Raw genomic sequence first — 23,846 nt, forward strand, 5'->3', positions numbered from 1 at the left:
ATGTAATAATAGTTATTTTATTTGTATAATAAAAATGTAGTTATTATATATTGTTTCATGACATAATTGTGTAAGTTGTAACTCTAAATAGTTGAATTGTCAAATTACTTAACAACTGTTACTGTATATGAAATAATATGAATACACATGGTTATGAGTGTTTTAATAGTTTAATTTTTAAATATGTCTTGCTAAAAGTTAATTTATTTGAAGAGTGTATTTATTTACTAATAACATACATTTCTAATGAGGAATCAGTAAATTTAAGGTGGTGTAAATGATATTAGATGTACAGCTGGAGTAGGAGTTGTTGATTGGCTACTATCAGAGCTGCCCAGTTGTTCACAATAATAATGTGGCGTATTTAAATAATCAATCAGTCGTCTGGGTAATGGCAATTTGTGGATCAAATCTCGACGCACTGTCTTCAAAATGACAAATCTGATGACAAAAATAATTTATAAATATTAATAACTCCTTATACAAAGTAAATTTATATTTTTTGTTTATGTATTGCTCGAATAACATTAATTAACAATTTACCTGGCCATGTGTTGCAAGCTTTGGACTTGTTTGAATCGAGAGACAGGATGAAGTAACTGTACTCTCATTGGTCCAAGAATTGGACGTCTATGCAAAAAGAACAAATACCTTCCACTACGAGAATGTTCTACAGCATTTTCAACAAATTCAACGATAGTGTGACTTTTAAATTTTGTACAGCTACCAAAACTAAAATTTCCTAAAATAAAAATTAAATGTGAAAATTGTTTTTTTTTTTTCTTTTTTTTTTACCTTGATCGTGCTCGATTCTGACATGTCGAACAAAACCATTCAACTTAAATGTCAATGAAAATATATAGTGATCATCACTACTGTCACGTACAATAAATGATCCATCGGGTTCATTTGACAGTATTTTTTCAGCAGCTTCTCCTGATGTTGGACCCCAATACCATCCATACTAAAATTATTTCCATATACATAAAATACAATTTATGATTTATATTACAATTTTAGAAAATCTTACGTCTTTCACTTTTTCAATGCTAGTGGCAAAATCCATACTGGTCTCTCGTTCGTATGTATCTCTGGGCCCATCATCAGGCACTGGTGGAAGTGCACGCTTTTCAAATGTTGTCTCTTTAGTTACATCTACAAGAACAACAGTGTCTGTTGGGTTCAATCCAGGATCCAAGTCTGTTGATGTACTTTTACGTGATCGAAAAATATTACAAAAAGTTTGCTTTAAACTAAAAGAAAAGTTGGATTTTGTTGACGAAATAAATGGAGAAGAACAAAAGATTTTTCTCGTTGAATGACTAGAACTATGACCACCAATATCTTCTGTAGTGCTACTCTCCTTGGCTTTCTTATGTTTGATATTCACCATAAATGATTTTTTTCTGATTTTGCATTTAGATGATGATACTTTGCTAACACAGTTTTCTTTATTGTGATCATTTTGAACATCATTGCATTTTGATACATTTGAAACTTCAGGTTTGCTACATTCTCCTGTATTGCTATAAATATTGTGAAGAATTGTTCGTACATCTTTTACAGTCATGTGTATGGGCTCTTGGACATTGATACATTTTTCCCCTGGTCTGAGTTAGAAAACAATTATTAAAATAAAATAATTTAAAATGTTAGCATTGTAATGCTTACTTTTTACTAAGTGGTACGGAATGGCACTGATCACGAAATTTTCTCTTTTTTCTCAATGGTCGTCGAAAAGCGACATTAAACGGGGAACTATCGATTGGTAATGTATACGTATCACTATTAAGAGCATCATGTGAAACCGCAGAAGATATAAAGTTAGAATCATCAGAAGAAACTACATTAAATAAGGAGTTATGAGATGATGAAATAGTTGATAACAAAGAATTGTTTGATCCATTTGGCAAGCGATAATTAGTCTTCCAATAAATGCCTAAATTATGATACAGTTTTTGTTGTTTAAAGTGCCTAAAACAAAATAAAATATAAATTACTATCCAAAATAATATTATGCATTATGCATGTAATTTATGATACACATATTATACTTATTATTACCTAGTATCATGCAATGGATCTAAGTGTTTCAGAGAGTCAATAATCAACGACTTTATAAAACCATCAGCATATTGTTCAACACGAATCATACATTCATTAGTGTAGACAGGAGAACAGACGTGTCTACATTGATTGTCTTTAAATTCAAATGGAGGAGAGTAAACATTAAAAGAATTGCACGGAGAGTCTTGAAATTCAACAGGAGGCTGAATTGGATTCTCTGATTTTTGAATACTAGGACATTTTTTCAATGTGTTAAACTGTTGTGTGTATGATGTATCCGAATCGTCGATTAGAGAATCTTCTTGACTTAATGATAACTCATCATCACATTCTTTAAACTATAAATTGAAAAAAAAACAATTAAATTTAAGACACTGAAAATAATATAAGTAGTTGAACAAACAATGTAAATATTTAGATATTTGATAATTCCATTTGAAATACCAAAATTCTGTTTGTAGTTGAAAAAAATATAAACAGTATAAACCAACCCTAATATTACCAACTATAGGTACAATTTATTTTAAAGTTGTGAAATTCATTAAAATATTTTCTCCTGTTGATGATTTAAAAAAAAGATTAATTAATAATTTAATCATACATAATACCTGCTATAATTAGAATATGTACAATAATTTTATAAAATGCAAATAATAAGTCAACTTAAAAATAGTAATTATTTAAAATAAATAATGCAAAGCAGTTTTTGAACACAAAATTGCTACATACCTATATTGGCTATATTTCATCAATCACAATATTTAAAAATCACTAAAAGTCTAATCGATAATAACAAAAACTTCAAGTTTAATAGTATTATACATTACCAATAATAGATTGTTATTATTACTAATAATAAATACCTATACTAATATTAATTTTGGTAATTATTGAAAGCATTTACTTTAAAGGTCTAAATTATTAAAATATATTAAGGGATGATGAGAAAATATCAGACTGGAATTATAACTTAAAATATTGATGATCATGCAAAATATGGTAAGGAAATAGCAAATATGAAGTAGGTGATATATGATACAAAATACAAATATCAAAACATATTAATGTTAAATAATATTATCTGGAAAATATAGTTTATATCAAGATTTGAATTAAATTTGTTATAAGTTTTAGTGCAAAAATAATATAGAAATCACTTCAATTTATTTATATTTTAACCATTTAAATGTTAACTGTGGCTTTAATACCAAGATGGTTATATTTATATCTTTGTTTGTGTATCACTTAATTATATAACTACTGTAGTAAAATACTAAAATTATTATCTAAGTAATTATCATAATGATTATATATTTAAAAATAATTTGAAGTGTTTTGTGTTAATGTAAATAATAGTTTAACGAACAATATTGAACATAATATAAATTTAACTAACTATTTTAATGAAAGTAACAAATTTAATTTATTTTTCATTCATTGTACATACAAATTTTACATTTGATGATAATATTTTACAAAAAAAAAAACGAAAAATTTCACCTACGCTAGTTGACAGGTAATGAAACGAAACGTTAATAGTTGTATACAATGAATAAGTGTATCTACACAACATTACTTAATGATTATATTATAAATAGGCAAATAAAAACTTACTTTGAATTGTGGTGAATGCTTGTTAGAACTACTACTGGCGGAACTGTTTGAAAACGAACCGTTGACCAAAAGACCGCTGTCGTCTTCACTGAGCAAGAGCACATCAGATGTTGGCGAATCCATCCCATATTAAAATTCAGCAGGAAATCAGTCATGCTGCTAACAACCTAACGGAAGACAAGACGCATATTAATGAGTAGGTTCAGCTTGATAAATGGTTCGATTATTGTTTGCAAACAATCAATCAATAACGTTTAATAATTACATTTGGCGGTGGACCCAAACTGTTGTCCACATATTGGTACCGAATTCTCTAGCACGCCAACGTTGAATTAGGCAGTGAAGAGTTTCACAGTGTTCTGAATTTCGACTACTGTTTAAACACAACTGCAATTTAAATATTTAAAAGTATCGTGATTAAAAGCTAAATTTTAAGACTCGAAGAAAGAAAATATTTTCTATTATTATTTATTCCAAATAAAAGCTTATCAAAATAACACGGGACTTTAGAGTAGTTGAACAACACAACTGATCTGAACAGTGGTTCTCATTTTTCAAAATGTATATTATATTATATTTCCAGCGGCCTTATCAGTATCCTTTGTAAATGTATCTATAGATAAGTATCCTCATGATGACTGTAAAAAAAAATTGATGAAACGATGATCTCTGAGTTGTATTAGGCATTCGTCATGAATCATGATAGTATCCATATTATAAATAATCATCACGATCGCAAATCACAATTATTCACGACATCAGTACATTACCTAATATTTAATAATAATAATTTATAATATTAATATTTAATTCTGTATTAACTATTATTATTTATTGTTGTTTGTTTGTACTTTGCTATCTGTTACTAAATATGATACTAAATAATATGTTAATCGACTATAAAATTTAAACAACGTGTACCAATCATAAATTATTTTAATTGCCGCAAACTTACATTAAATTAACCCATTACAGGATGTCTGGGCTATAAATTACTAATTGTATTTGAGAGTTTTTAGCCATTTTAAATAACTATGGTAGAGGGTATTCAGTCAAATTAAAACGTTCCTTGATTCTCAATAATTTTTGAAAAATAAGATATTTTCCTATTTTAAATTAGCTTAAAGAAATTAGTGTACCTATTGGTTGGTGTGAGTTGAACTTAAGCTTGACAATATTTAGTTGATATGGAAGGCGTTAACAATGGTTTAAATAGTTGTAGAAAAGTAGCTCTAATCACAGGAATCACTGGTCAGGTACATTAATTAAACATACCTACATATAATGTTCATATAAAATTATAAATGTAATTGTAGGATGGATCATACCTAGCTGAGTTGTTGCTAGATAAAGGATATGAAGTTCATGGTATTATTCGGCGTTCGAGCACATTCAACACTGGTCGCATTGAACATCTCTACTTAGATCCTAAATCACATATGGAAGGTAAAATGAAACTTCATTATGGTGACATGACCGACAGTAGTTGTCTAGTGAGAATTATAGGAATGGTGAAGCCTACTGAAGTATATAATTTAGCAGCTCAAAGTCATGTCAAGGTAGGCTGTTTTAGGAGTTATCTTGTGATTTTCATTGCATAAATAATTTTGTCTTAGGTTTCATTTGAACTAAGTGAATATACAGCTGAAGTAGATGGAGTTGGAACTCTCAGGTTACTAGACGCCATTAGAGCATGTCAACTAGAAAACAGCGTACGTTTTTATCAAGCTTCTACATCGGAGTTGTATGGAAAAGTTGTTGAAATACCTCAAAAAGAAACTACTCCATTTTACCCTAGATCTCCTTATGGTAATATTTTATATTAAAGACAATGTTTTCATGCTAAAATTATATTTGGGTTTATTTATTTGCAAAATTTAATTTCTGGTTTTTAACCGTAGTTAAATGTATTTAAAATGTTTAGCATGTGCCAAATTATATGCTTATTGGATTGTGACAAACTATCGAGAAGCATATAATATGTATGCTTGCAATGGAATTCTGTTCAACCATGAGAGTCCAAGGAGAGGAGAAAACTTTGTTACTAGAAAAATTACCAGATCGGTAGCAAAAATAGCAATTGGTTCATTGGATTGTATACAACTAGGCAACTTAGACTCTAAACGCGACTGGGGTCATGCCAAAGATTATGTTGAAGTAAGATATTTATCTTTTTTAATGAAACATTGAAACTACACTCTATTTCAAAGAAGTTGACCTACTCATGCAATGAAAACTGGTTGACGGCGTGCAGCCTCTTCCATATACATGGCAGCAGCCGTTGAAAACGAGGAGTTACGTCAGTTGCCAACCACCGGTGACCAATCACAGAGTACCTGGCATTGCTCGAGGGGGTTGAACTGTTCCAATGGCTCAGTATACATGCGCGGAAGTGGGTCAACTTATTTGGAATTTAGTACTGCCATCAGCGGTCTACAGCCACTAGGTGTAGATTCAAAAAATGTGATTTACATATTAGTTATGTTTTAAAAATGAATTATATATTTTCATAGTGTCAAATAGGTAGCTAATATCTGATAAATTAATTTTTATTTTCAAGGCAATGTGGTTAATGTTACAACAGAATGTACCTCAAGATTTTGTGATTGCTACTGGTGAAATGCACAGTATTAGAGAGTTTGTAGAAAAATCATTCAAGCACATTGGTAAAACAATTATTTGGGAAGGAACAGGGTTGAATGAAGTGGGAAAAGAAGAATCTACAAATGTCATACGTGTGAAAGTGAATGCTAAATATTTTCGTCCGACCGAAGTTGTAAGTAGATTATTTTAATATTTTTATCTTATTTTACAGTATGATACATTATAAATTACATTTGATTTAAATAAGGGATTAAAAAGGTTTAAAACTAATTATTATCATCAGGAATTACCATGAAATGATCTTGCATCAAACATCAATAGAAGTCAAACATGAAACCTATTATATTATATATCAGTAGTCTTGATCACTTATTTATTATTATTATTATTATATTTTTAAACTTATTTCCAGGATTTCTTCAATTATAGAATAAGTTTAAAATTAATGAAAGTTATACTAACTATAGTAAAGAGATATGAGGCCAGAACATTTCTATAAATATTTTTTACTACATAAAATTTAAAATATTCACATATTACTGACAAAAGTGATACTGACTTAAAATGTACTGTTTAGAAATGTATACTTTTGATCATAAAAGGTAATAATAATCTTTAATAATATATTTGTACATCATAGCTGATATTATGGTCTCAATTTAATACAACTATGATGATGTGGTGGATTGATAGAGGTTTGATTATATTTGGTCTTTATAAAAATGATGGTTTGATGGTTTTATTGTAATATAGTATCAAACTCATAATATACTTAAATAGGTAGGTAGGTTGTTACCTATTTATTTATTTTAATATTTCATATGCTTCATACTATTTTTCATGCTAGTTATATATCAGGGCGCCTGCAGAAAATCAGCTCAGTGATCGCCAAATTAAATGCATGTTATATATTTACATAGTCGCATATTTACATTATTATATGAATGTAATAAAATTAACTCCAAATGTAATGCAAAAAAATGTATAATACTATAAATTATAATACAATTTTAAACATAGGTATTATTAATAATATTGTATGAATTATGAATTAAATAGTAATGATAAACATCTGACATAAAATTATTAAATAGTCAAATTTATTTTTTGAATGTGAATTAGAGCTAAACTGCTTAACCTCATACCTCATATTGCACATTGTAGATCTTACCCATGCTTTATGTATTTTGATCATATATATTATCTGAGCCATATTTAATACCAAGCTATTGCTTCTTCAAAATTATCAAGAAGAGGTCCATATGAGTTATTGATAGATTTAACTACTTCACTGAACTCTTCAATATTAATTTTTATTATTTTTTTTGGTTGTAAATTAAATAATGACATTATTATCGAATCTAAGTAGAGAATAAATAAAGATTGTCTAAGAAAGTCATTAATATTATTACTTGGATAATAATCTTTGTTGTGTTTTTCTGATAGCTCTTCGTAGTATTTGTAACTCTAGATCAATTTTAATTGCAATTTCTTCTGCTTTTTTGAATATTAAGTTAAATTGACACTCACTGTTACATCTATCATTTTTACAATTTGTAAAAGCTCTTGAATGTGTTTTGTGGCTTCTTGTAAATTATTATTCACACCCTGAAGAATAGTAGATATAAATTCAAATTTGGTTGAATACTTTGCTATAATTTATAATAAAATAACAAAATTTGGAGTAGTAATTGCATTTAGAATTTCAAGGCTTCGTTGCTTAGTTTTACTGTTACAATGTATCTGGGATGAGTGTGTTATCGAAAATTCTCGATTATCGAGCGTGTTAATTTCCGTATATTTTGTACAGACATCTAAATATAAATATTAATAATAATAATAGCCTAATTCATAGATAAAAATATTATCTGTGCAGTAGGCAATTCACTAATGCGGGATTTTATGAACACTGTAATTTAATAGAATAAAGTTGAATTCAATGAACATGAGTCCCATGTGCACAATAATTTTTTGTTTATTATAAAATCTCAGTCGGTGCAATACTGCAATGGCACCCAATGGCCCTTCTCTGCAGGCGCCTCTGCTATATATTATGCACATTTATAAATGGATTGATTATATTATAAAAACTAAATAAGAGATTTGATTCTCTCATCTCACTCATGAAACAAGGGTCAGTTTCTTTTAGTGGTGTTAAAATACGAGATTTTAAAACAAACTTTCTTTAAAAGTTCAAAGCAATCAGTTTGATTGTATAGTAATTCAAATAAAGTCAACAATAGTTTTCTTTAAAATAACTTAAATGTTTGTATGTTTTTTGCAAAGAAAAGTAACAAGTTCTAAATAGATTTAATTTAGAAGTTTGTGTACGGGGATGAAATGTGATAACAATAGTATTATGCATGTGTGTGGAAGGTTGTTGAATACTTTAGAACTATTTTTTTTTGATATTCACAATTATATAACTAATTAAATATTAGTTACACTTATTAAGTAAAAAAGTATTATATATGTTAAATAATGTAGGTACTACATCTATTGTCAATGTGTATTTTAAAATATAATAGTATAAATTATAATATAATATCTTTTTATATCCTTGGTATGGAAGTTGTCTTACTGGTAATTACTAATGTTAGTAATATATTATCCTGACTACTTGTATCAATTAAGAATTTATTGGACTTTTATATTACATTATATTAAACTATATGCTTACTACCATACTATAATATTTATGTATTACTAGCTGACTGCTGCAATGCTTCACTGTTGCTAGATTTGAGTGTACATTTATTATACTAAATAAATGAAATGAACGCCATTTAAGTAACATATCAATCATTGTACTTAGTTAAAATTAAATATTTAATTTAAAGGAAACTCGTTATAACAATATTTAATATGTTTTTGATAGTTATCCTGTGTTTTTTTGATAATTTTTTTTTTTTTTGAAATAATTCTAGAAATGTAATGTTTTGTTTTAATTATATTTGTTGGAATACTTTTAAATACACTACAATTTGTTTTCCCATCTAGTGTGTACATGAATAAATTAGAAGGTTTCCCGATGAGTGAGCATGTCACATACAGCTGATCATGTAAGAAGCATGGATTTTCCAAATTGAGTCCACACACTTGTATGAGATTGTCCCTGTGCTTTGTTTATGGTCATTAAAAATGTGATTTATACCAGAAACTGCTATCGTTTGAATTCAAATGGCATGTCTATCTGAATCATTGTGATGTGTGGCAATAATCCATATTTTCTTTTGAAATTTTCATTTGATATTCTAGCATCAATGATATTGTTAATAATCTATTATTGAAAGCTTGATACCCGTGTCCGTTGTCCGTTGGTGGATTGATGTTTTGTAGAAGAATGTTAGGCAAGCCAATTTTCAATGTTAAAACGTGCGGTGATATCCCTGGAAAATCAAGTGAATTCAAGAATCCAGTTGAATATTTGACAACTTTAACCAGAGTCATTGCACTATTTATGAACCCTTCCATTGTCCTTTCACCTGTTAATTCATTTTGAATGCTAAAATGTATGGCCCCAGCTCTTTTTAATATAGCATTGGAATCAGTCGTAATAGAAACCCTAGTAACAGCGAGTGGAATTAAAATTGGAATTGACAAGCAACTAATACTGGCTGCCTGTGCAGATGATTTAGTTATAATGGCCGAAAATGAAAATCCAAAGGATACTACACAAAATTTGATGGAAAATTGAAAGTGAATTGAGTCAACAATAAACGAGGGTAAGACAAAATACATGGTCGTAACTAGGAATAACCCTAGTGTGGGACACTTGGATGTTGGGGACTATAAATTCGAAAGAGTAGATAATTTCAAATACCTAGGAGTGGACATCAACTAGGATGCAAATAGCCACGAGGAAATAAAGTATAAACCTTAGATTAGCAGCGGCAAACAGATGTTATTTTGGATTGGTCCCATTTAAATCAAAAATTTTATCATGAAAGACAAAAATAACTCTTTACAAAGTGCTAGTGAGACCTGTAGCCTTGTTTATGCTTGTGGGGCGTGGTCCACAATAAAATCGTATGAACTTTAACTGGCCACCTTCGAATGGAAGATATTAAAGGGAACTTATGGACCAAAAATTAACAGCGAAGGAGAGTACGAGATAAAGACAAACCAGGAGATCTAAGACCTATACGGAGAAGTGAATATCAACGGAATATTAAAAAGTAGTAGACTGAGCTGGGCCGGACACGTGTGGTGATCGGAGGAGCCAATTGGACATTGAACAAGTTACAAAATGGAAACCAAACACAAAAAGGCCTAGAGGACATCCTAGACAAAGATGGAAAGATAGAGTTGTCAAGAACCTGAAAAAACTTGGAATAGAGAATTGGGAATAACTGGCAAAAGACAGATACCGGAGGGTGGAGGCAAGTGGTTGGTGTGGCATTGGGCCTAAATGGCTTGTAAACGTCTTGAAGAAGAAGAAGAAGAAGAAGTCATCATTGTTTTGGGCTGCTAACATGGCTCATGCACTGATCTACTGTCAATTTTTGTAATTCTATGAGATATTCGGGAAAACTGAATCAATTCATCTGTGATTGCTTTGATTTTACTCAAGTTTGTTGGCAATGTGATTCCTTGTGTGGATTTATCGATTTTCGTTTTTCCATTTCCAATATCTAACAATTGTTTGTAAAACGTTCAGTGGTTGCATCATGTTGCAGTTTTACACGCATATCGGCGTATTCAAATCGGCTTGAATATGAATGAGGTGATTGGTTAGATAAATATTTCAGATTTTATTCTAAGCACCACACAATTCTAAAAAGATCGAGAATTTTGTAAGCTGTTGAATGAGTAAAACCCTCTTATATCTGTACCTATTGTACCTATTGTACATACAATTTGTTTTAATTGTTATAATAAGCTCAGATGTAATTATTATATTTTTTTTATTATAATTTCGTTAAAAAAAGGGATAAACCAATTACATTTAACTTATATCCTCAATCGAAAGAAATGCCTCATTTTACTTGTTTGGTATGAATTGGATGTCCGGATTTTAATTCGTAGCACGCAAATTTTATAGGGTGTCTTCACTCATGTATATAATCTTTTGTATTTTTCCCAAAGATTTTGGATTGGATGAGAAAACGTTGTCAATATTATTGCGATTAACTTGTGTATTTGATAATTTAATCGAATTTATAACTGGTAGTTAATTAGTTACAAATTATAACTTATATGAATTCAAAGTTTATGTAAGCAGAGTAATATAGGCAAATATTTTAGGAGAAACTTAAAGGGTCCCACTACCACATCTTTTTTTGTCAAAAACTACTGTTTCTAATTCCAACGATACGTGTCGAAAATTATCACGATTTTTCATTCTGAAAAAATATTCTAATTGTCCGTAATATACAAGGGAACGATCGAGCCACATTTTTAATTTTTGTAATTTAAATTACAATAAAAATTGTAAAAAATTCAAAAAAATTCAGAATTTCCAACTTATATATTTAATTAACTAAATACAATTTTAAAAATGTGTCTCGATCCCTCAAACATGTTGTGGAAAAAAATAATATTTGGTCAGAATGCAAATCGAGGTAATTAGAATCGTATGTTTGAGTGAAAAATAAACATTTTTTCATGATCACAATATTACATACGGACATGTGCGTGCGAGAGCCCTCCGTACCGCTACAATTGACCCGCTGGACGCCACACACACTATAATAATAATCATTTACGACTAACACAAAGATCTCGGGTGGCGACGACGAGATTAGAAATTGCCAAAATGATTCTTCTTAAATCAATGCCATAGCGAGGCCCCTTAACTCCGCTCATACAAACCTTAATATTTATGACTTAATCAATTCGATGTTATACAAAGAAATTTTCAGAAAAATTGTTTGGGTTCCAAAGAGATTTGCAAAAAAAATAAAAATCTAATGGCGTTAAAATAGAAAGCACCTGGAGTGACATCCACACTTTATATATTTTCTAATAAAAAAAAGCGGGTAAATGGATGTCCCTCTGCTGTACAGTAGGTTATAAGTGGGTCAATGTATAATGGATTGTATTAAACTTGACTTCAATGATATCATATCATTGTATACGAAAAACGATTCTGAGCGGAGATAGTTTTGTCCTATGTATTTTTAATAATTTTCAACTGCTATTTGAGCAATATATCGGGAGCCTTGTATATTGAATTTTGAGGCTTTAAAGCCCAAACATAAAATTGTATTAAAATTGTCCGTCAACAGCTCAAAACAAGTCAAAATACTTTGAAAATTTTATCAAGTATAGGAATTGATAAAATAAACATATGTTGTACATTTCAAATATCTACAGTTATTCGTTATCGAATTACAACAAAATAAGAAAATCGCGCGCTACATGAGAAATCGAGTGAATATCCAATGCTGTAAAATTTGAACTTCAAAAGCTCATAAAAATTTAATTTGACTTTCTTATAGATATATTTTTTTTTAATGATAAATGTAGATAAAAAATAAATTTAAAAAAAACACATCGTTGTAAAATCAATACATTCATCACTCCGTATCTTAAAGCATTAGAGGTGAATTACCTATGTATAATGTATTTATTTTAACTTAAATAAATGTATTATTATTTTAACATCTTATCTACTAGTAGTTGTATTTCGTATACGTATATGTATTATATGTATAATAAGTGTACAGTTGATAATGTTTTCGTATTATTAATTTGATTTTTTTAATTTTATTAATTCTTCAATATCAACAATTTCGTAAACATTATGTCATTGAATACCCCAGATAAGATTTGTGCTGAGAGATTATGTGTAACAATTAACAAATTTACTTATTCTACCTATAAAATTTAGTTTATTTCAATTTTAAATCAAATATTATTTGATTTCTCATTGAATATGTAGGTAGGTAGGTAATTTGATATAACTTGTAAAATTCCAATAACTTTTAATTTATTGAGAATATTTTATCTATTATATCATTAATTATAAATTTAATTATTAATTATATTTGTTTATAATGGATAGTAGTAGCCAATAGGTACTTAAATTAATGATAATATTGATTGCTTGGAAAACATTGTAAAAATTTAAAATGTTGGTATCGTAGAAACTCTTAACAGTAAATACAAACAAATAACTTAAAAATAACATGTGAGTGTGATATGTACAGCGCTAAATTAATTTTAGACTAGAAATCATGTTTTGACCCACCCAGATTAGCGTGTTTTGTCTGTTTTTTGTTGAAAAATTGTTATTCCATTATCTATGTAAATAGTATTAGTTTGACATTATGACGTCTTGTTAGATCTTTGTTTAAGTATTTAAAATGACGTAGGTACCTAATTAATTTAAATTACTTAGGTAAGACGCTGCACAGATTTTGATTTGCAACGTTTGACGTTTCAAATTTAAATTTCAAATTTTAATATCAACCAATTTTATTATTGTATAATATCAATGCATATTTGTTTGAATAACTAATGGCATTTTATATGAAGGGTAGCGACCTTTGCAGGAAAGGGTTAGGGTGCAGTTGGATAAAACTGCACGAAACTATACTGTTATTATCCACGATTATATTCTGTATTATTTTTTTTTTACAGTATAGTAGATTTTTTTATATTACATGTTTCAATTTATATAATTGAACAAGAAAAAATGCATTGTTTGCAAAGGTGTTCATCTCGTTCATTGTCTGTCTGGCGTATATATAGGTAGTGTAGAATGTTTGTGTTTGGCATGTGTTTATTCAAATAACATAATCGTTCGGTTTTTCAACAGCACAACAAATGAATATAATGTATACTTGTTTATTATTCCCCGGCAATATAAAAGAACATTAGCTTTGTTTACAATTTCTGCAATGTGGGGTCCCGCTTGTCATTTGTAGATATATATTATTAAAAAAAATAAAAAAATACATCCGCCGGGCATAAAATAACAAAGGCAATCGTCGTCGTATACAAACACACGTTATACAACGTATAATATTATAATATTATATTTATATTATCGATTTTGATAAAACCTTTGGTCTAATACTATTTAAAAATCAAAAACAAAAAAAACTTATACGATTTCAGGAACTCCTGTTGGGCGATGCCACCAAAGCCAAAACTGTACTCGGATGGGTCCCCAAAGTGAATTTCGAGGTAATAAACGCCGGCCTTACTTCGTAAATCCATTTTTAATATGGCGATATAATAATGTATTTTAACACTCGCGTCATGCGATTATTGATTGTATTTTTCCAGCAATTGGTCTACGATATGATGGAAGCCGATTTGGCGCTCATGAAGAAAAACCCGTCGGCCTAAAAAACTTCCTCACTCGTGCAATACCTATTTTATATTATTGTGTTATACTGTTTATAGACTATAGACTATAACCCTCGACTTAATGTGTGTATTTGATTCATTGGTGGTTTGTTATTATTGGATATATCATATATATATTTTTTTTTGAGGACGACAACAATCTATTATTTTGCACATAATTATTATACGCACGTATATATTATATAATTTTTATATTCTTGGACGTTTGTCTTTGAACGTTCCGGGGTGGGCGGCACATGTTCTATTATACAGAGGCCTCCAACGTATAATATACACAGGTATAGCATATACCTACGAAACCTCGAGTAATATAAATATTGTGAACGAATTTTATGTGTTAACTTCCTGTGGTGTTTGACTGTACGCCGCCTTTTGTTGATTATATTTATTTATTTATTTTTATTATTTTTAAAGATGAATTTTTACACATACTAAACGTGTCGATTGTAAAAAACAAAAAAACACGCCTAGTTGTTGCATTTTGTGCGTTGGTGGTTGATGCATTTATTTTGTATTTAATTGTACGCCAACGGTTTGATAATTTTGTATTTTATGATTATTTTAAAGTTTAAACAATCCGATATCAATTTATGGATATACAAGACAGTAACTGGTAGTTTCCCAGAACTTTTTTAAAAAGTAGAACATTTTTAGCAGTAAATATCGACTACATTGTAGTTATGGTCTTGTATACATAGATAGGCAGTGGGTACCTGTCTATTGCGATTTTTAGTTTAAAGTACTTGAAAATTAATAATTAATTAAGTACCTATTCTGCAGTAGTTTTTATATTATAATATTATGTGTAGCACGAACCCAAAGATATACCTATTATGTGCCGTATAATAATAAATTATCAAAAAGATTTTTTTTTATCACACATATTTTATCTTTTATTATTATTTTTAAATAATTTTTTTTTTTTGTTTTTTTCAGTTACCATTTTATTTTATTATATTATAAGAAAATTAATATCTACTGTAAAAAAAAAAAATGTAGAAAATATAGTGCATTCCATAATATGTTTGTGTCTATATTACACAATGCATATATATACAATATATATTATATACATATAATATACCTATTATATTTGATAATATATTGATATCTAATAATTAATAACCAGGTTTAATTAAACAACAGCATAAATATGATACAAAATATTTTATATCCATGTCAGAATAATGATATACTGGTTACACTCACGTTTATTGTTATTTTCGATTTATGTTTTTGCACTTATTGTGTTACAAAAATACAAAAATAATAATTATAATAAAAAAATTATTATTTCAAACAAGTTGTTATTGTGTTTTTAGTATATATAATATGCGGGTGAACATATTAAAACAAATCTGGCCAGATTTTTGAAAGAATACAAATTTTTTTTATTTTGTTATGTTGACCATTTGCAATTTTAAAATAAAGCAAATTATAACATGAAATATTGAACTTATTAAAGTCACAACATCACAATGCAACAATAAATTGTATAATTAAAATAAAGTCATTACAATATATACACTTATGATTCATATTATTCATTATAATATTATATGATCAAAAATTACAGCTTATTACTTATAAATGTCCATAGTATTTGATTTAATAGATGTAATAAGGGCATATAGTGTGATTCATTCATTTAAATGATTTTTTTACTAGATTCTAAAAGAGTTATAAGAGTTAATTTCCATAAACACTGGTGCTTTATTAGTGGTCCAAATGTTTCACATTATAGACCACTTGCAAAGCAAATACAAATGGTACTTTAGTCAGGTAGTTTTTCGAAACTCTTAAAAATGATATGGCAGAAATTTCGAAAAAACGTAATTTTCATTATAAAACCATTAAAATGTTCGTATAATATAATATATAATATATGACAGAAGATCAACTACAATATAATGTTTTAATTAAAAAATAATACTTAACAAAAACTCAAGTAGTAAAGTTTTTTACCTTTTTATATATAATATATTATACGTTTCATATTTACTATGTGGAGTTTCGGGTATCTACCTGGTGGCTACTACACTCTATTAAGGTTGCCACAGGTGTCCTTTTATGGAGAGCAGAAGGGTGTAGGTATTCTCCGATTTTTGTCTCCCTACAGTTTTTATATATTTTATGCGTTGCCAGAGGTATACAGTATACTAGTGTAATACCCCCATTATCTCCGGGTCACACCATCTCACCACGTCGTCTATATATGAACCTATTTGTTGCCCTAATTATAATATATTAAATCGAAGAAAATATTTTTTTTACATGAATACGTTTCGTATACATTTTTATTCTAAATTATTTGTTGTTGTTTGTAGTATCCGATTGTATCATAAACCGGTAGGATTAAAAACAAAACGTGAGACTGATAAAATACCGGAAAACTAAAAAGTAAAATATTGTACAACCTTGCACGTCCAATTGATAATTAAATACAAAAAAAAAAAATCGCATAGTTTAGTTTCCATCGTTGACCTTATTTGCTGATTAAAATTTAAAAGTGACAACAACGAAGCGTTCGTATATATTATATTATAATATACCTACGTGAACAAAATATTGTTATGTAATACTTCAAAGTGAATCGTAAGATTACGTATGTATATCAAATATTTGAATATTTGAGTTATGGTATGTAATATTTGTGTAGGTACTCTATACACTCTACAGGTAGGTAATATAGATAGATAGATAGATAGATACAAGTATTTTATAATCATTTAGAAAATTTTTATAAGACGGTATTAGATTTACTATTTACCTATTCACAGCTATATACACAATACATATAAACATACATATTAATACAAATCACTGTAAACTAAGTGATATAAAAAACAATCTTTTACTGAATTTTTTTCCTTGGCAGACATCTACTTATAAATTATAATAATGAGTTATAAACGTTCACTGATAATGAAAAGCACACAGAGAATATTGAAGATAAAAATCCCGATCCAGCGTTATCTAAGTGGATATGTGCAATATGCTTATATATTATTATATACTTGTAGGGTATGATGGTCAGTCAATTTTATTTTATCAATGTGTATGTATGTGGTATTACCCATAGACCTATAAACTAATGGACAGCGCATTCCACTCTTCCCTCCCCTCAATGCACGGGAATCATATAAGAGAAAGAGAAGATAGAACGAAAAGAGAAAAGAGAGAAAGAACATAAAGTGGGTAATCCTAGTCTTATGAAACTAATACTGTATTCCCCCCACGTTCTCTTTTCTCTTTTACTCTATATCGTACCCTTGACCTCTCTTTTGGTTTGAGATTTTGATTTTTCATTGATTTTTATCATTTTGATTTTTATCATCATTCAATTTTTGATCCAGCTACTATGCACTAAACTATGTACTACGGAAATCAGCAGAGGCACTTCTGACCCGTTAAAAATTTGCTCGTTTCCAGTCCTCTCTATCTCAGTCCGTGCAGTGGTGTAGTAGAGGGTACACGCGAGTACATGACGTGTATCATTTCCTAGTTGAATATTTATGCGTGTACCCTTAACAAAAATTGTGGTACGCAGGTTAGGCGTAGCCCCCACGTTATTTTTTACAATAATTAAGGCGTGTACCCACAAACTTTTTTAGGACTACATGTCTACATCATTGGTCTGTGTAATAGGCCAAACAAAAAACACCACTAGGGGTCCAGTTTTTGTGAAGCGGACCATAACTACTAGTCCTGGTCAAGAGTGTCAAGGGTGGCTAGCTGAACTGTAGTCCTGGACTCATTAAGTTCAAGGGCCCACTCTTACTGCCATGAATTATTATTTAATATTTGTATTTATGATATATTTATAATATATATACTAAATAATAAAATAATGTAGAACAAGTATTTGTCAAGCTATTGCTTCCAAACCAGCGTATACCATTTTGATAGCTATAGTTTATTTACCATCGACTGCTAATGCAGAATTATACGAAAGTTATGCACATGAAATTGACAATATATATCAGTCCTGTAAATATTATATAGAAATTGTGTGTGGGGATTTCAATCTATCAGGTGTAACATGGATAAGAAATAATGAGACTACAACTTTCAGTGGTACGATTAATGAGAAAGGAAGCAATATGGGTACGACTAAAGACAATAGTTAGCATCAATATGCGTTCTTAAATGTTGATCAAAATAATGATGTTAGAAATAAAAATTTTACCATACTTGACCTTGTGTTTTCCAATCGTATTCTATGCATTGAACCTGCCTCTGATTATCTTGTCCCAAGCGACACACACCATCCACCTTAGTTTATCAATTAGTTGTCCACTTCCTGAATATATGCTTATGCTTAGTAACGAACATTCTTATAGGGATTTTAAACAGCAAATTGTAAATTATCGAATCTAATTTATATACTAACCAAGCGGCAGATTACCTGCAAAATATTCTCTAATGTTTAATTTGACCAGTTTATACCTACTAGAGTTTTTTTTAAAACAAACTATCCCTAGTGGGAGCCCAGAGAACATAAAGCACTCATAATAATAAAAAAAAAATTGCTCACAGAATAGTATATAAAACAGCAGGACCACAAGCCGACTATCAAAACTTTTTGAATTTGCGGTCTCAATGTAAAATAGTTTCTAAAAGATCTCTTAGGGCTTATATTTATAACACTCAAATTAATCATTAGTCTAACACAAAAACATTTTGGGAATACATACAGAACAAAAGAAAAGACTTGGGTATTCCTGAAGTAATGCATCTGTGTACAAAACGAGTACCTGACTGAGCCACAGATTTCTGGACTTTTTGCTTATCATTTCTCGTCTGTTTACAAAACATCTAATTCACGCCCAAATAATCTAGCAAAATTCTCAATTGATCAGTATTCCCACTTACCCTTCGTTGTCACATTCTACGATAAAACTAATGAACTAAATGGATTATCTACAACCCGCAGTAAAGGTCCGGATAACATAGCTGCTAATCTGCTCTTTAAATGTCGTAAAGTTTTAATTTCTCCTACAAGGAATTTTCCGAGCAGCTTGGAAAAATGAATAAGCTGGATCACAGTATCACACCAATCTTTAAGTCAGGGGATCCCACTGATATTACAAATTAGCGACCAGTCAAAGGGTTACCTCTTATTGGAAAGCTTTGTGAACTCTTGGTTATTAAGAAAATTGAAAAACAGTTTAAATCAATATTATCCATTGTCCATTGATCAACATGGATTCCTGAACGATCAACCGCAACTAATATGATAGATTTCGCCTCTTTCGTTAATAGATGCATTTAAATTTCATCAGCAAGTAGACGTTATATACACAGACTTCTCAAAGGCATTCGATACGGTAGACCATATTACATTAATCCATATTTTGTACTAATTGGGCGTGGGATATCCGTTATTGGCATGGTTTCAGTCATACCTTACAGATAGATTTCAATTCTTTAATCTATATATCAAAATAAATCAGACTACGTAAAAGTTACATCAGGTGTACCATAAGGTGGATATTTATCACTGCTCCTAGTTAACTATTATATACGTTTGGTTTTTTTTTTCAAAATACCTACATCAGATTTTGACCAAGCTAATTGCTTTAAATTGTTATATACCTCACTAGTACGATCAATCTTAGAATACGTATCTGTGATATAGTCCCCATATAGTCAGATTGACTCCCAAAATATCTAAAGGGTTCAAAAACGTTTTCTTTCATACGCAAGTTATGTTCTAAAAACAACTTACCCTCCACATGATTACACACTGGTTTCTAAATGTTTGAATTTATCTAACCTAGGTATTCGACGAAAGATGTTAGACAATGTATACCTAATTAACCTAGTTCACGGTAATATCGATGTGACCAGCCTACTATTTAATAAGGTCTTATTTCATGTACCAAGGCTTGAATATATCAAACGAAATAATCAAATATTCAAAATCAGCACTCGGAAAACCAACTATTTATGTAATGACCCGATTCAAAGTTCAATGCGTCTAATAATTTTAGATACATTAGTCTACTAGACTTCTAATCTTAGTAACTCACATACAGTTTCTGTGTTTAATTTGTGTAAAAATATTTTTTCTTTAACATATAATGCTTTATATTACTTATAGGTACTTAGTCTACTACTCCTACATAACTTAAGTATTGTTAATCTTTGTAAAATTGCCGTTAGCCGTTGAAATTATAAATAAATAAAATTCATATTGTCAATATGATAGTATATACTTTTATAATTTCAAAGCTGAGCTAGCTTACACAAGTATTTTTATGATTTACCTACACTTTTCATCCGTGAAACCCTTAGAAATTATTGGCGAACACTGTCTTATAAAGATAGCGTTAGTTTTTATAATGATACCAATAATCAGAGTAGCACACTCGGGCCAATTGAGTTTTCAATCTGGACATATAGGTAAACACGAACTACGAAAGTCAAGTATTGGTATTATCTTTACCCACTCGTATCAATCTCAAGTTTTGATGTATTTAAAAATTATGACTTAAAAACTTATGATTAGAAAACAATTACTTAGGTATTTGTTATAAATGATTCAACATTATTATAACAATAAATTGCTATCAATATTTATTTTTTTGTTACGTGCAGTATTATAATATCGCCCATTTTTCTTTTTAGAATTATTGTTTTTAACCAAATATTGTATTGTATATTATTTAAAACTATACACTATACAGGGACCGGCTTATATGTATAATATCAATTATAATCTATTACTACAGTTTAATGCTTTAGGTACCTGTATACATATCAACATATGTTAATATGGAATATTGCAATCATTGTATGCCTTATTATTGAAACTGTTTATTTTTGGGTGCTAATTTGTATAAATATGAGGTATCTAAAATGGAAAATGTTTGATTTGGTTCTACTATTAATTGTACCCTATCAGTTATTATTAATAGTATATTTTTTATTTATATAATGGAACAGTTAAAAACATTAAATAAATAACCTAACTCAGCAGACAGCTGTATATTATAGGTAGTATAATTTTAATGAGCTTTCCTACAACCGCTATTTTGTAAAGCCATAGCTATATGACACTTTTCAAACAGATTGTAATAGTGCCCCTAAATGAACCATTTAAAATTTTTGAAAATCTACTATTTATGAGTTAATATTTTTTCTATGATTTGCTCTACTATGTTCATTGTTTACTTTTTAAGAAAGTTAAGATGTGATTAATCGTCTTTTAATGATGTTTTATATGTTTTTTATATTTTATATCTATTTTAATGTGCTATATCGACTCATATATTTAAACTCAAAATGAATAGCAATAATATATAGGTAGCTACTTAAATAATAATTAAACATTAAAATAAAAGCAATGTTTTAGGAAAAAAATAATTCTATCTACCTACTGTATTACTATAATAGTAAAATATATTTTGTAGGTAGTAGGTGCAACAGCAAATATAATTAATATACCATAAAATATACTTTTTTACTCGAATAATATAGGCTGATAGGCCTAATAGTCATATTTCCTCATAATCGTTTTTCATAAATGATAATTTAACATCGAATTCAAATGTAATACATATTATATTAGAATAAGTTAATCAATTACTAGGTACACTCGACACCTACTGTACAACAGCGGTTATTGCCACTTACCTATACTTTCCCCCCTTTTTAAGTTTTGAACTTTTAAGTTTTTTTTTTATCAATGAAAGGTTTATTGACATCTGTAATAAGCAACAGATGTTTATATGTATTAAGTAGGTAATATACCAATATATTTTCGAGAGGTAAGGCCTGAAACCAATACCGCGATTACTATGAGTAGACCAGACAGAATAGATTTTTATGATTTATTTACGTAGTTAGGTAGTTATATGTGATTGTTCTGTGATGTACCTATACTCACTGATCTTATTCGTATACCTATAGGGGTGGGGATTTATGGTAGGATCTCAATAAAAAGTTGCACTCGTCTAAATATTTGGTATAAATGTGTTGAATTTGTATACCTATCCATACGTGTGGATACGTTAATTAGAATATTATTTATCCTAAATAATTTAGGTACCTAACAACAATAATAGTTATAGTAAGTATTTGCCTCTATTTATAAAATGTAATGGCTCTATTTATGCCTGTATTTATATAATGTAATTTATACTACTAATACTTCTATTGTACCTATGGTATAAAGTATGTAGATAGTAGGTACCGTGTACAAAGTCATACTGCAGGGATCATTGGGACTCGTCGTGTTTGTCCTTTTACTCACCCCTACCAAATATATAGGTATATAGGTAGTAGGATATATTCAGTATATAGGTACCTATTACCTATACAATACTCTTGTTTCCAGTTTAGGTAGGCATATATATATATTCAATAAATACTTTACAACTTGTATAAAAATACGAGTAGGTGCTTAATAACTTTCTTACTATAAACTTTCCTTTATAAATAACTCTACTTTTAAAGTATGTTTATAAAAAAGTTATATAGATGATAGTCTATGATTTTTAAATTATATAACTCAAAAACCACATTATGTTATTTCGAGTTTTTAGTAAAACAAAAAAACAGGTTTAAAATCATAATAAATAAAGCCCTTTGAAATAATTAGAAATCTTTGAAAACAAATTAACAATTTAAATACATTTTTAATTAAATGAAATATTAATATCAATATTATAATAATGATTCATTTTGATATCAAAATTTTTGAATAGATATTATAATAGATTATCTATCAATCATAGGTACCTATATCTTTTTAGATTAAAAAAAAATTATTATTCACATTATTTTCTTTATGAAACTATCAGTGATAGATAATATTTTTATTATAAATATTTAAAAACAGGTCATGGGTCCATGTAAGTTAATGAAAATAATTATCTCAATTTAATTTAAATTAAGAGAACATAAAATCAATAAGTTAGAAAAGTTAATAGCTTACAAATCATAATTAATTTAACTCGATATATTAAAAGTTAACATGGACAAAAATATTAAATTCACTCAATTTAAAAAAAAAGCGTGTACTTAAGTGTCACGCTGCTGTACAATAGGTTACAAGTAGGCCACTGTAATGGATGGTGTTAAATTTGAATTCAATGATATAACATCATTGTATACAAAAAATGATTCAGAACAGAGATGGTTAGTCAGCCTAGGATATTTAATATAACATTAATTATATTGATATTATTAATACAGTAGCCGGTAATTTGAATAATATTATTTGCATATTA

The 23,846-nt window shown here is 28.8% G+C and overlaps 2 protein-coding genes across 3 annotated transcripts; one reads left to right on the forward strand and one right to left on the reverse strand.

Moving 5' to 3' along the window:
• Positions 1–160: 160 nt before the first annotated feature.
• On the reverse strand, positions 161–3,836 carry LOC100166771. The gene is made up of 7 exons (XM_016801354.2): positions 3,682–3,836; positions 2,065–2,405; positions 1,672–1,974; positions 1,031–1,610; positions 796–964; positions 544–742; positions 161–441 (listed from the first exon to the last, which is right to left on the reverse strand). Exons 1-7 carry the CDS (start codon positions 3,802–3,804, stop codon positions 264–266), a joined length of 1,893 nt encoding a protein of 630 aa, XP_016656843.1. The 5' UTR covers positions 3,805–3,836; the 3' UTR covers positions 161–263.
• Positions 3,764–16,055, forward strand: LOC100168839 (GDP-mannose 4,6 dehydratase). Of its 2 annotated transcripts, none has more exons than XM_016801355.2 (7): positions 3,764–3,877; positions 4,998–5,240; positions 5,298–5,490; positions 5,606–5,838; positions 6,242–6,457; positions 14,353–14,421; positions 14,524–16,055. In XM_016801355.2, the coding sequence occupies exons 2-7, from the start codon at positions 5,121–5,123 to the stop codon at positions 14,584–14,586; spliced, it is 894 nt and encodes a 297-aa protein (XP_016656844.1). In that variant the 5' UTR covers positions 3,764–3,877; positions 4,998–5,120; the 3' UTR covers positions 14,587–16,055. The 2 variants fall into 2 exon arrangements, with proteins under 2 accessions (XP_016656844.1, XP_001949069.2); XM_001949034.5 differs by lacking the exon at positions 3,764–3,877 and adding an exon at positions 4,506–4,937.
• The last annotated feature ends 7,791 nt before the right edge of the window (positions 16,056–23,846 follow it).

Source organism: Acyrthosiphon pisum, chromosome A1, assembly GCF_005508785.2.
Source record: "Acyrthosiphon pisum isolate AL4f chromosome A1, pea_aphid_22Mar2018_4r6ur, whole genome shotgun sequence".
In the NCBI taxonomy this organism is placed as follows: Eukaryota; Metazoa; Arthropoda; class Insecta; order Hemiptera; family Aphididae; genus Acyrthosiphon; species Acyrthosiphon pisum.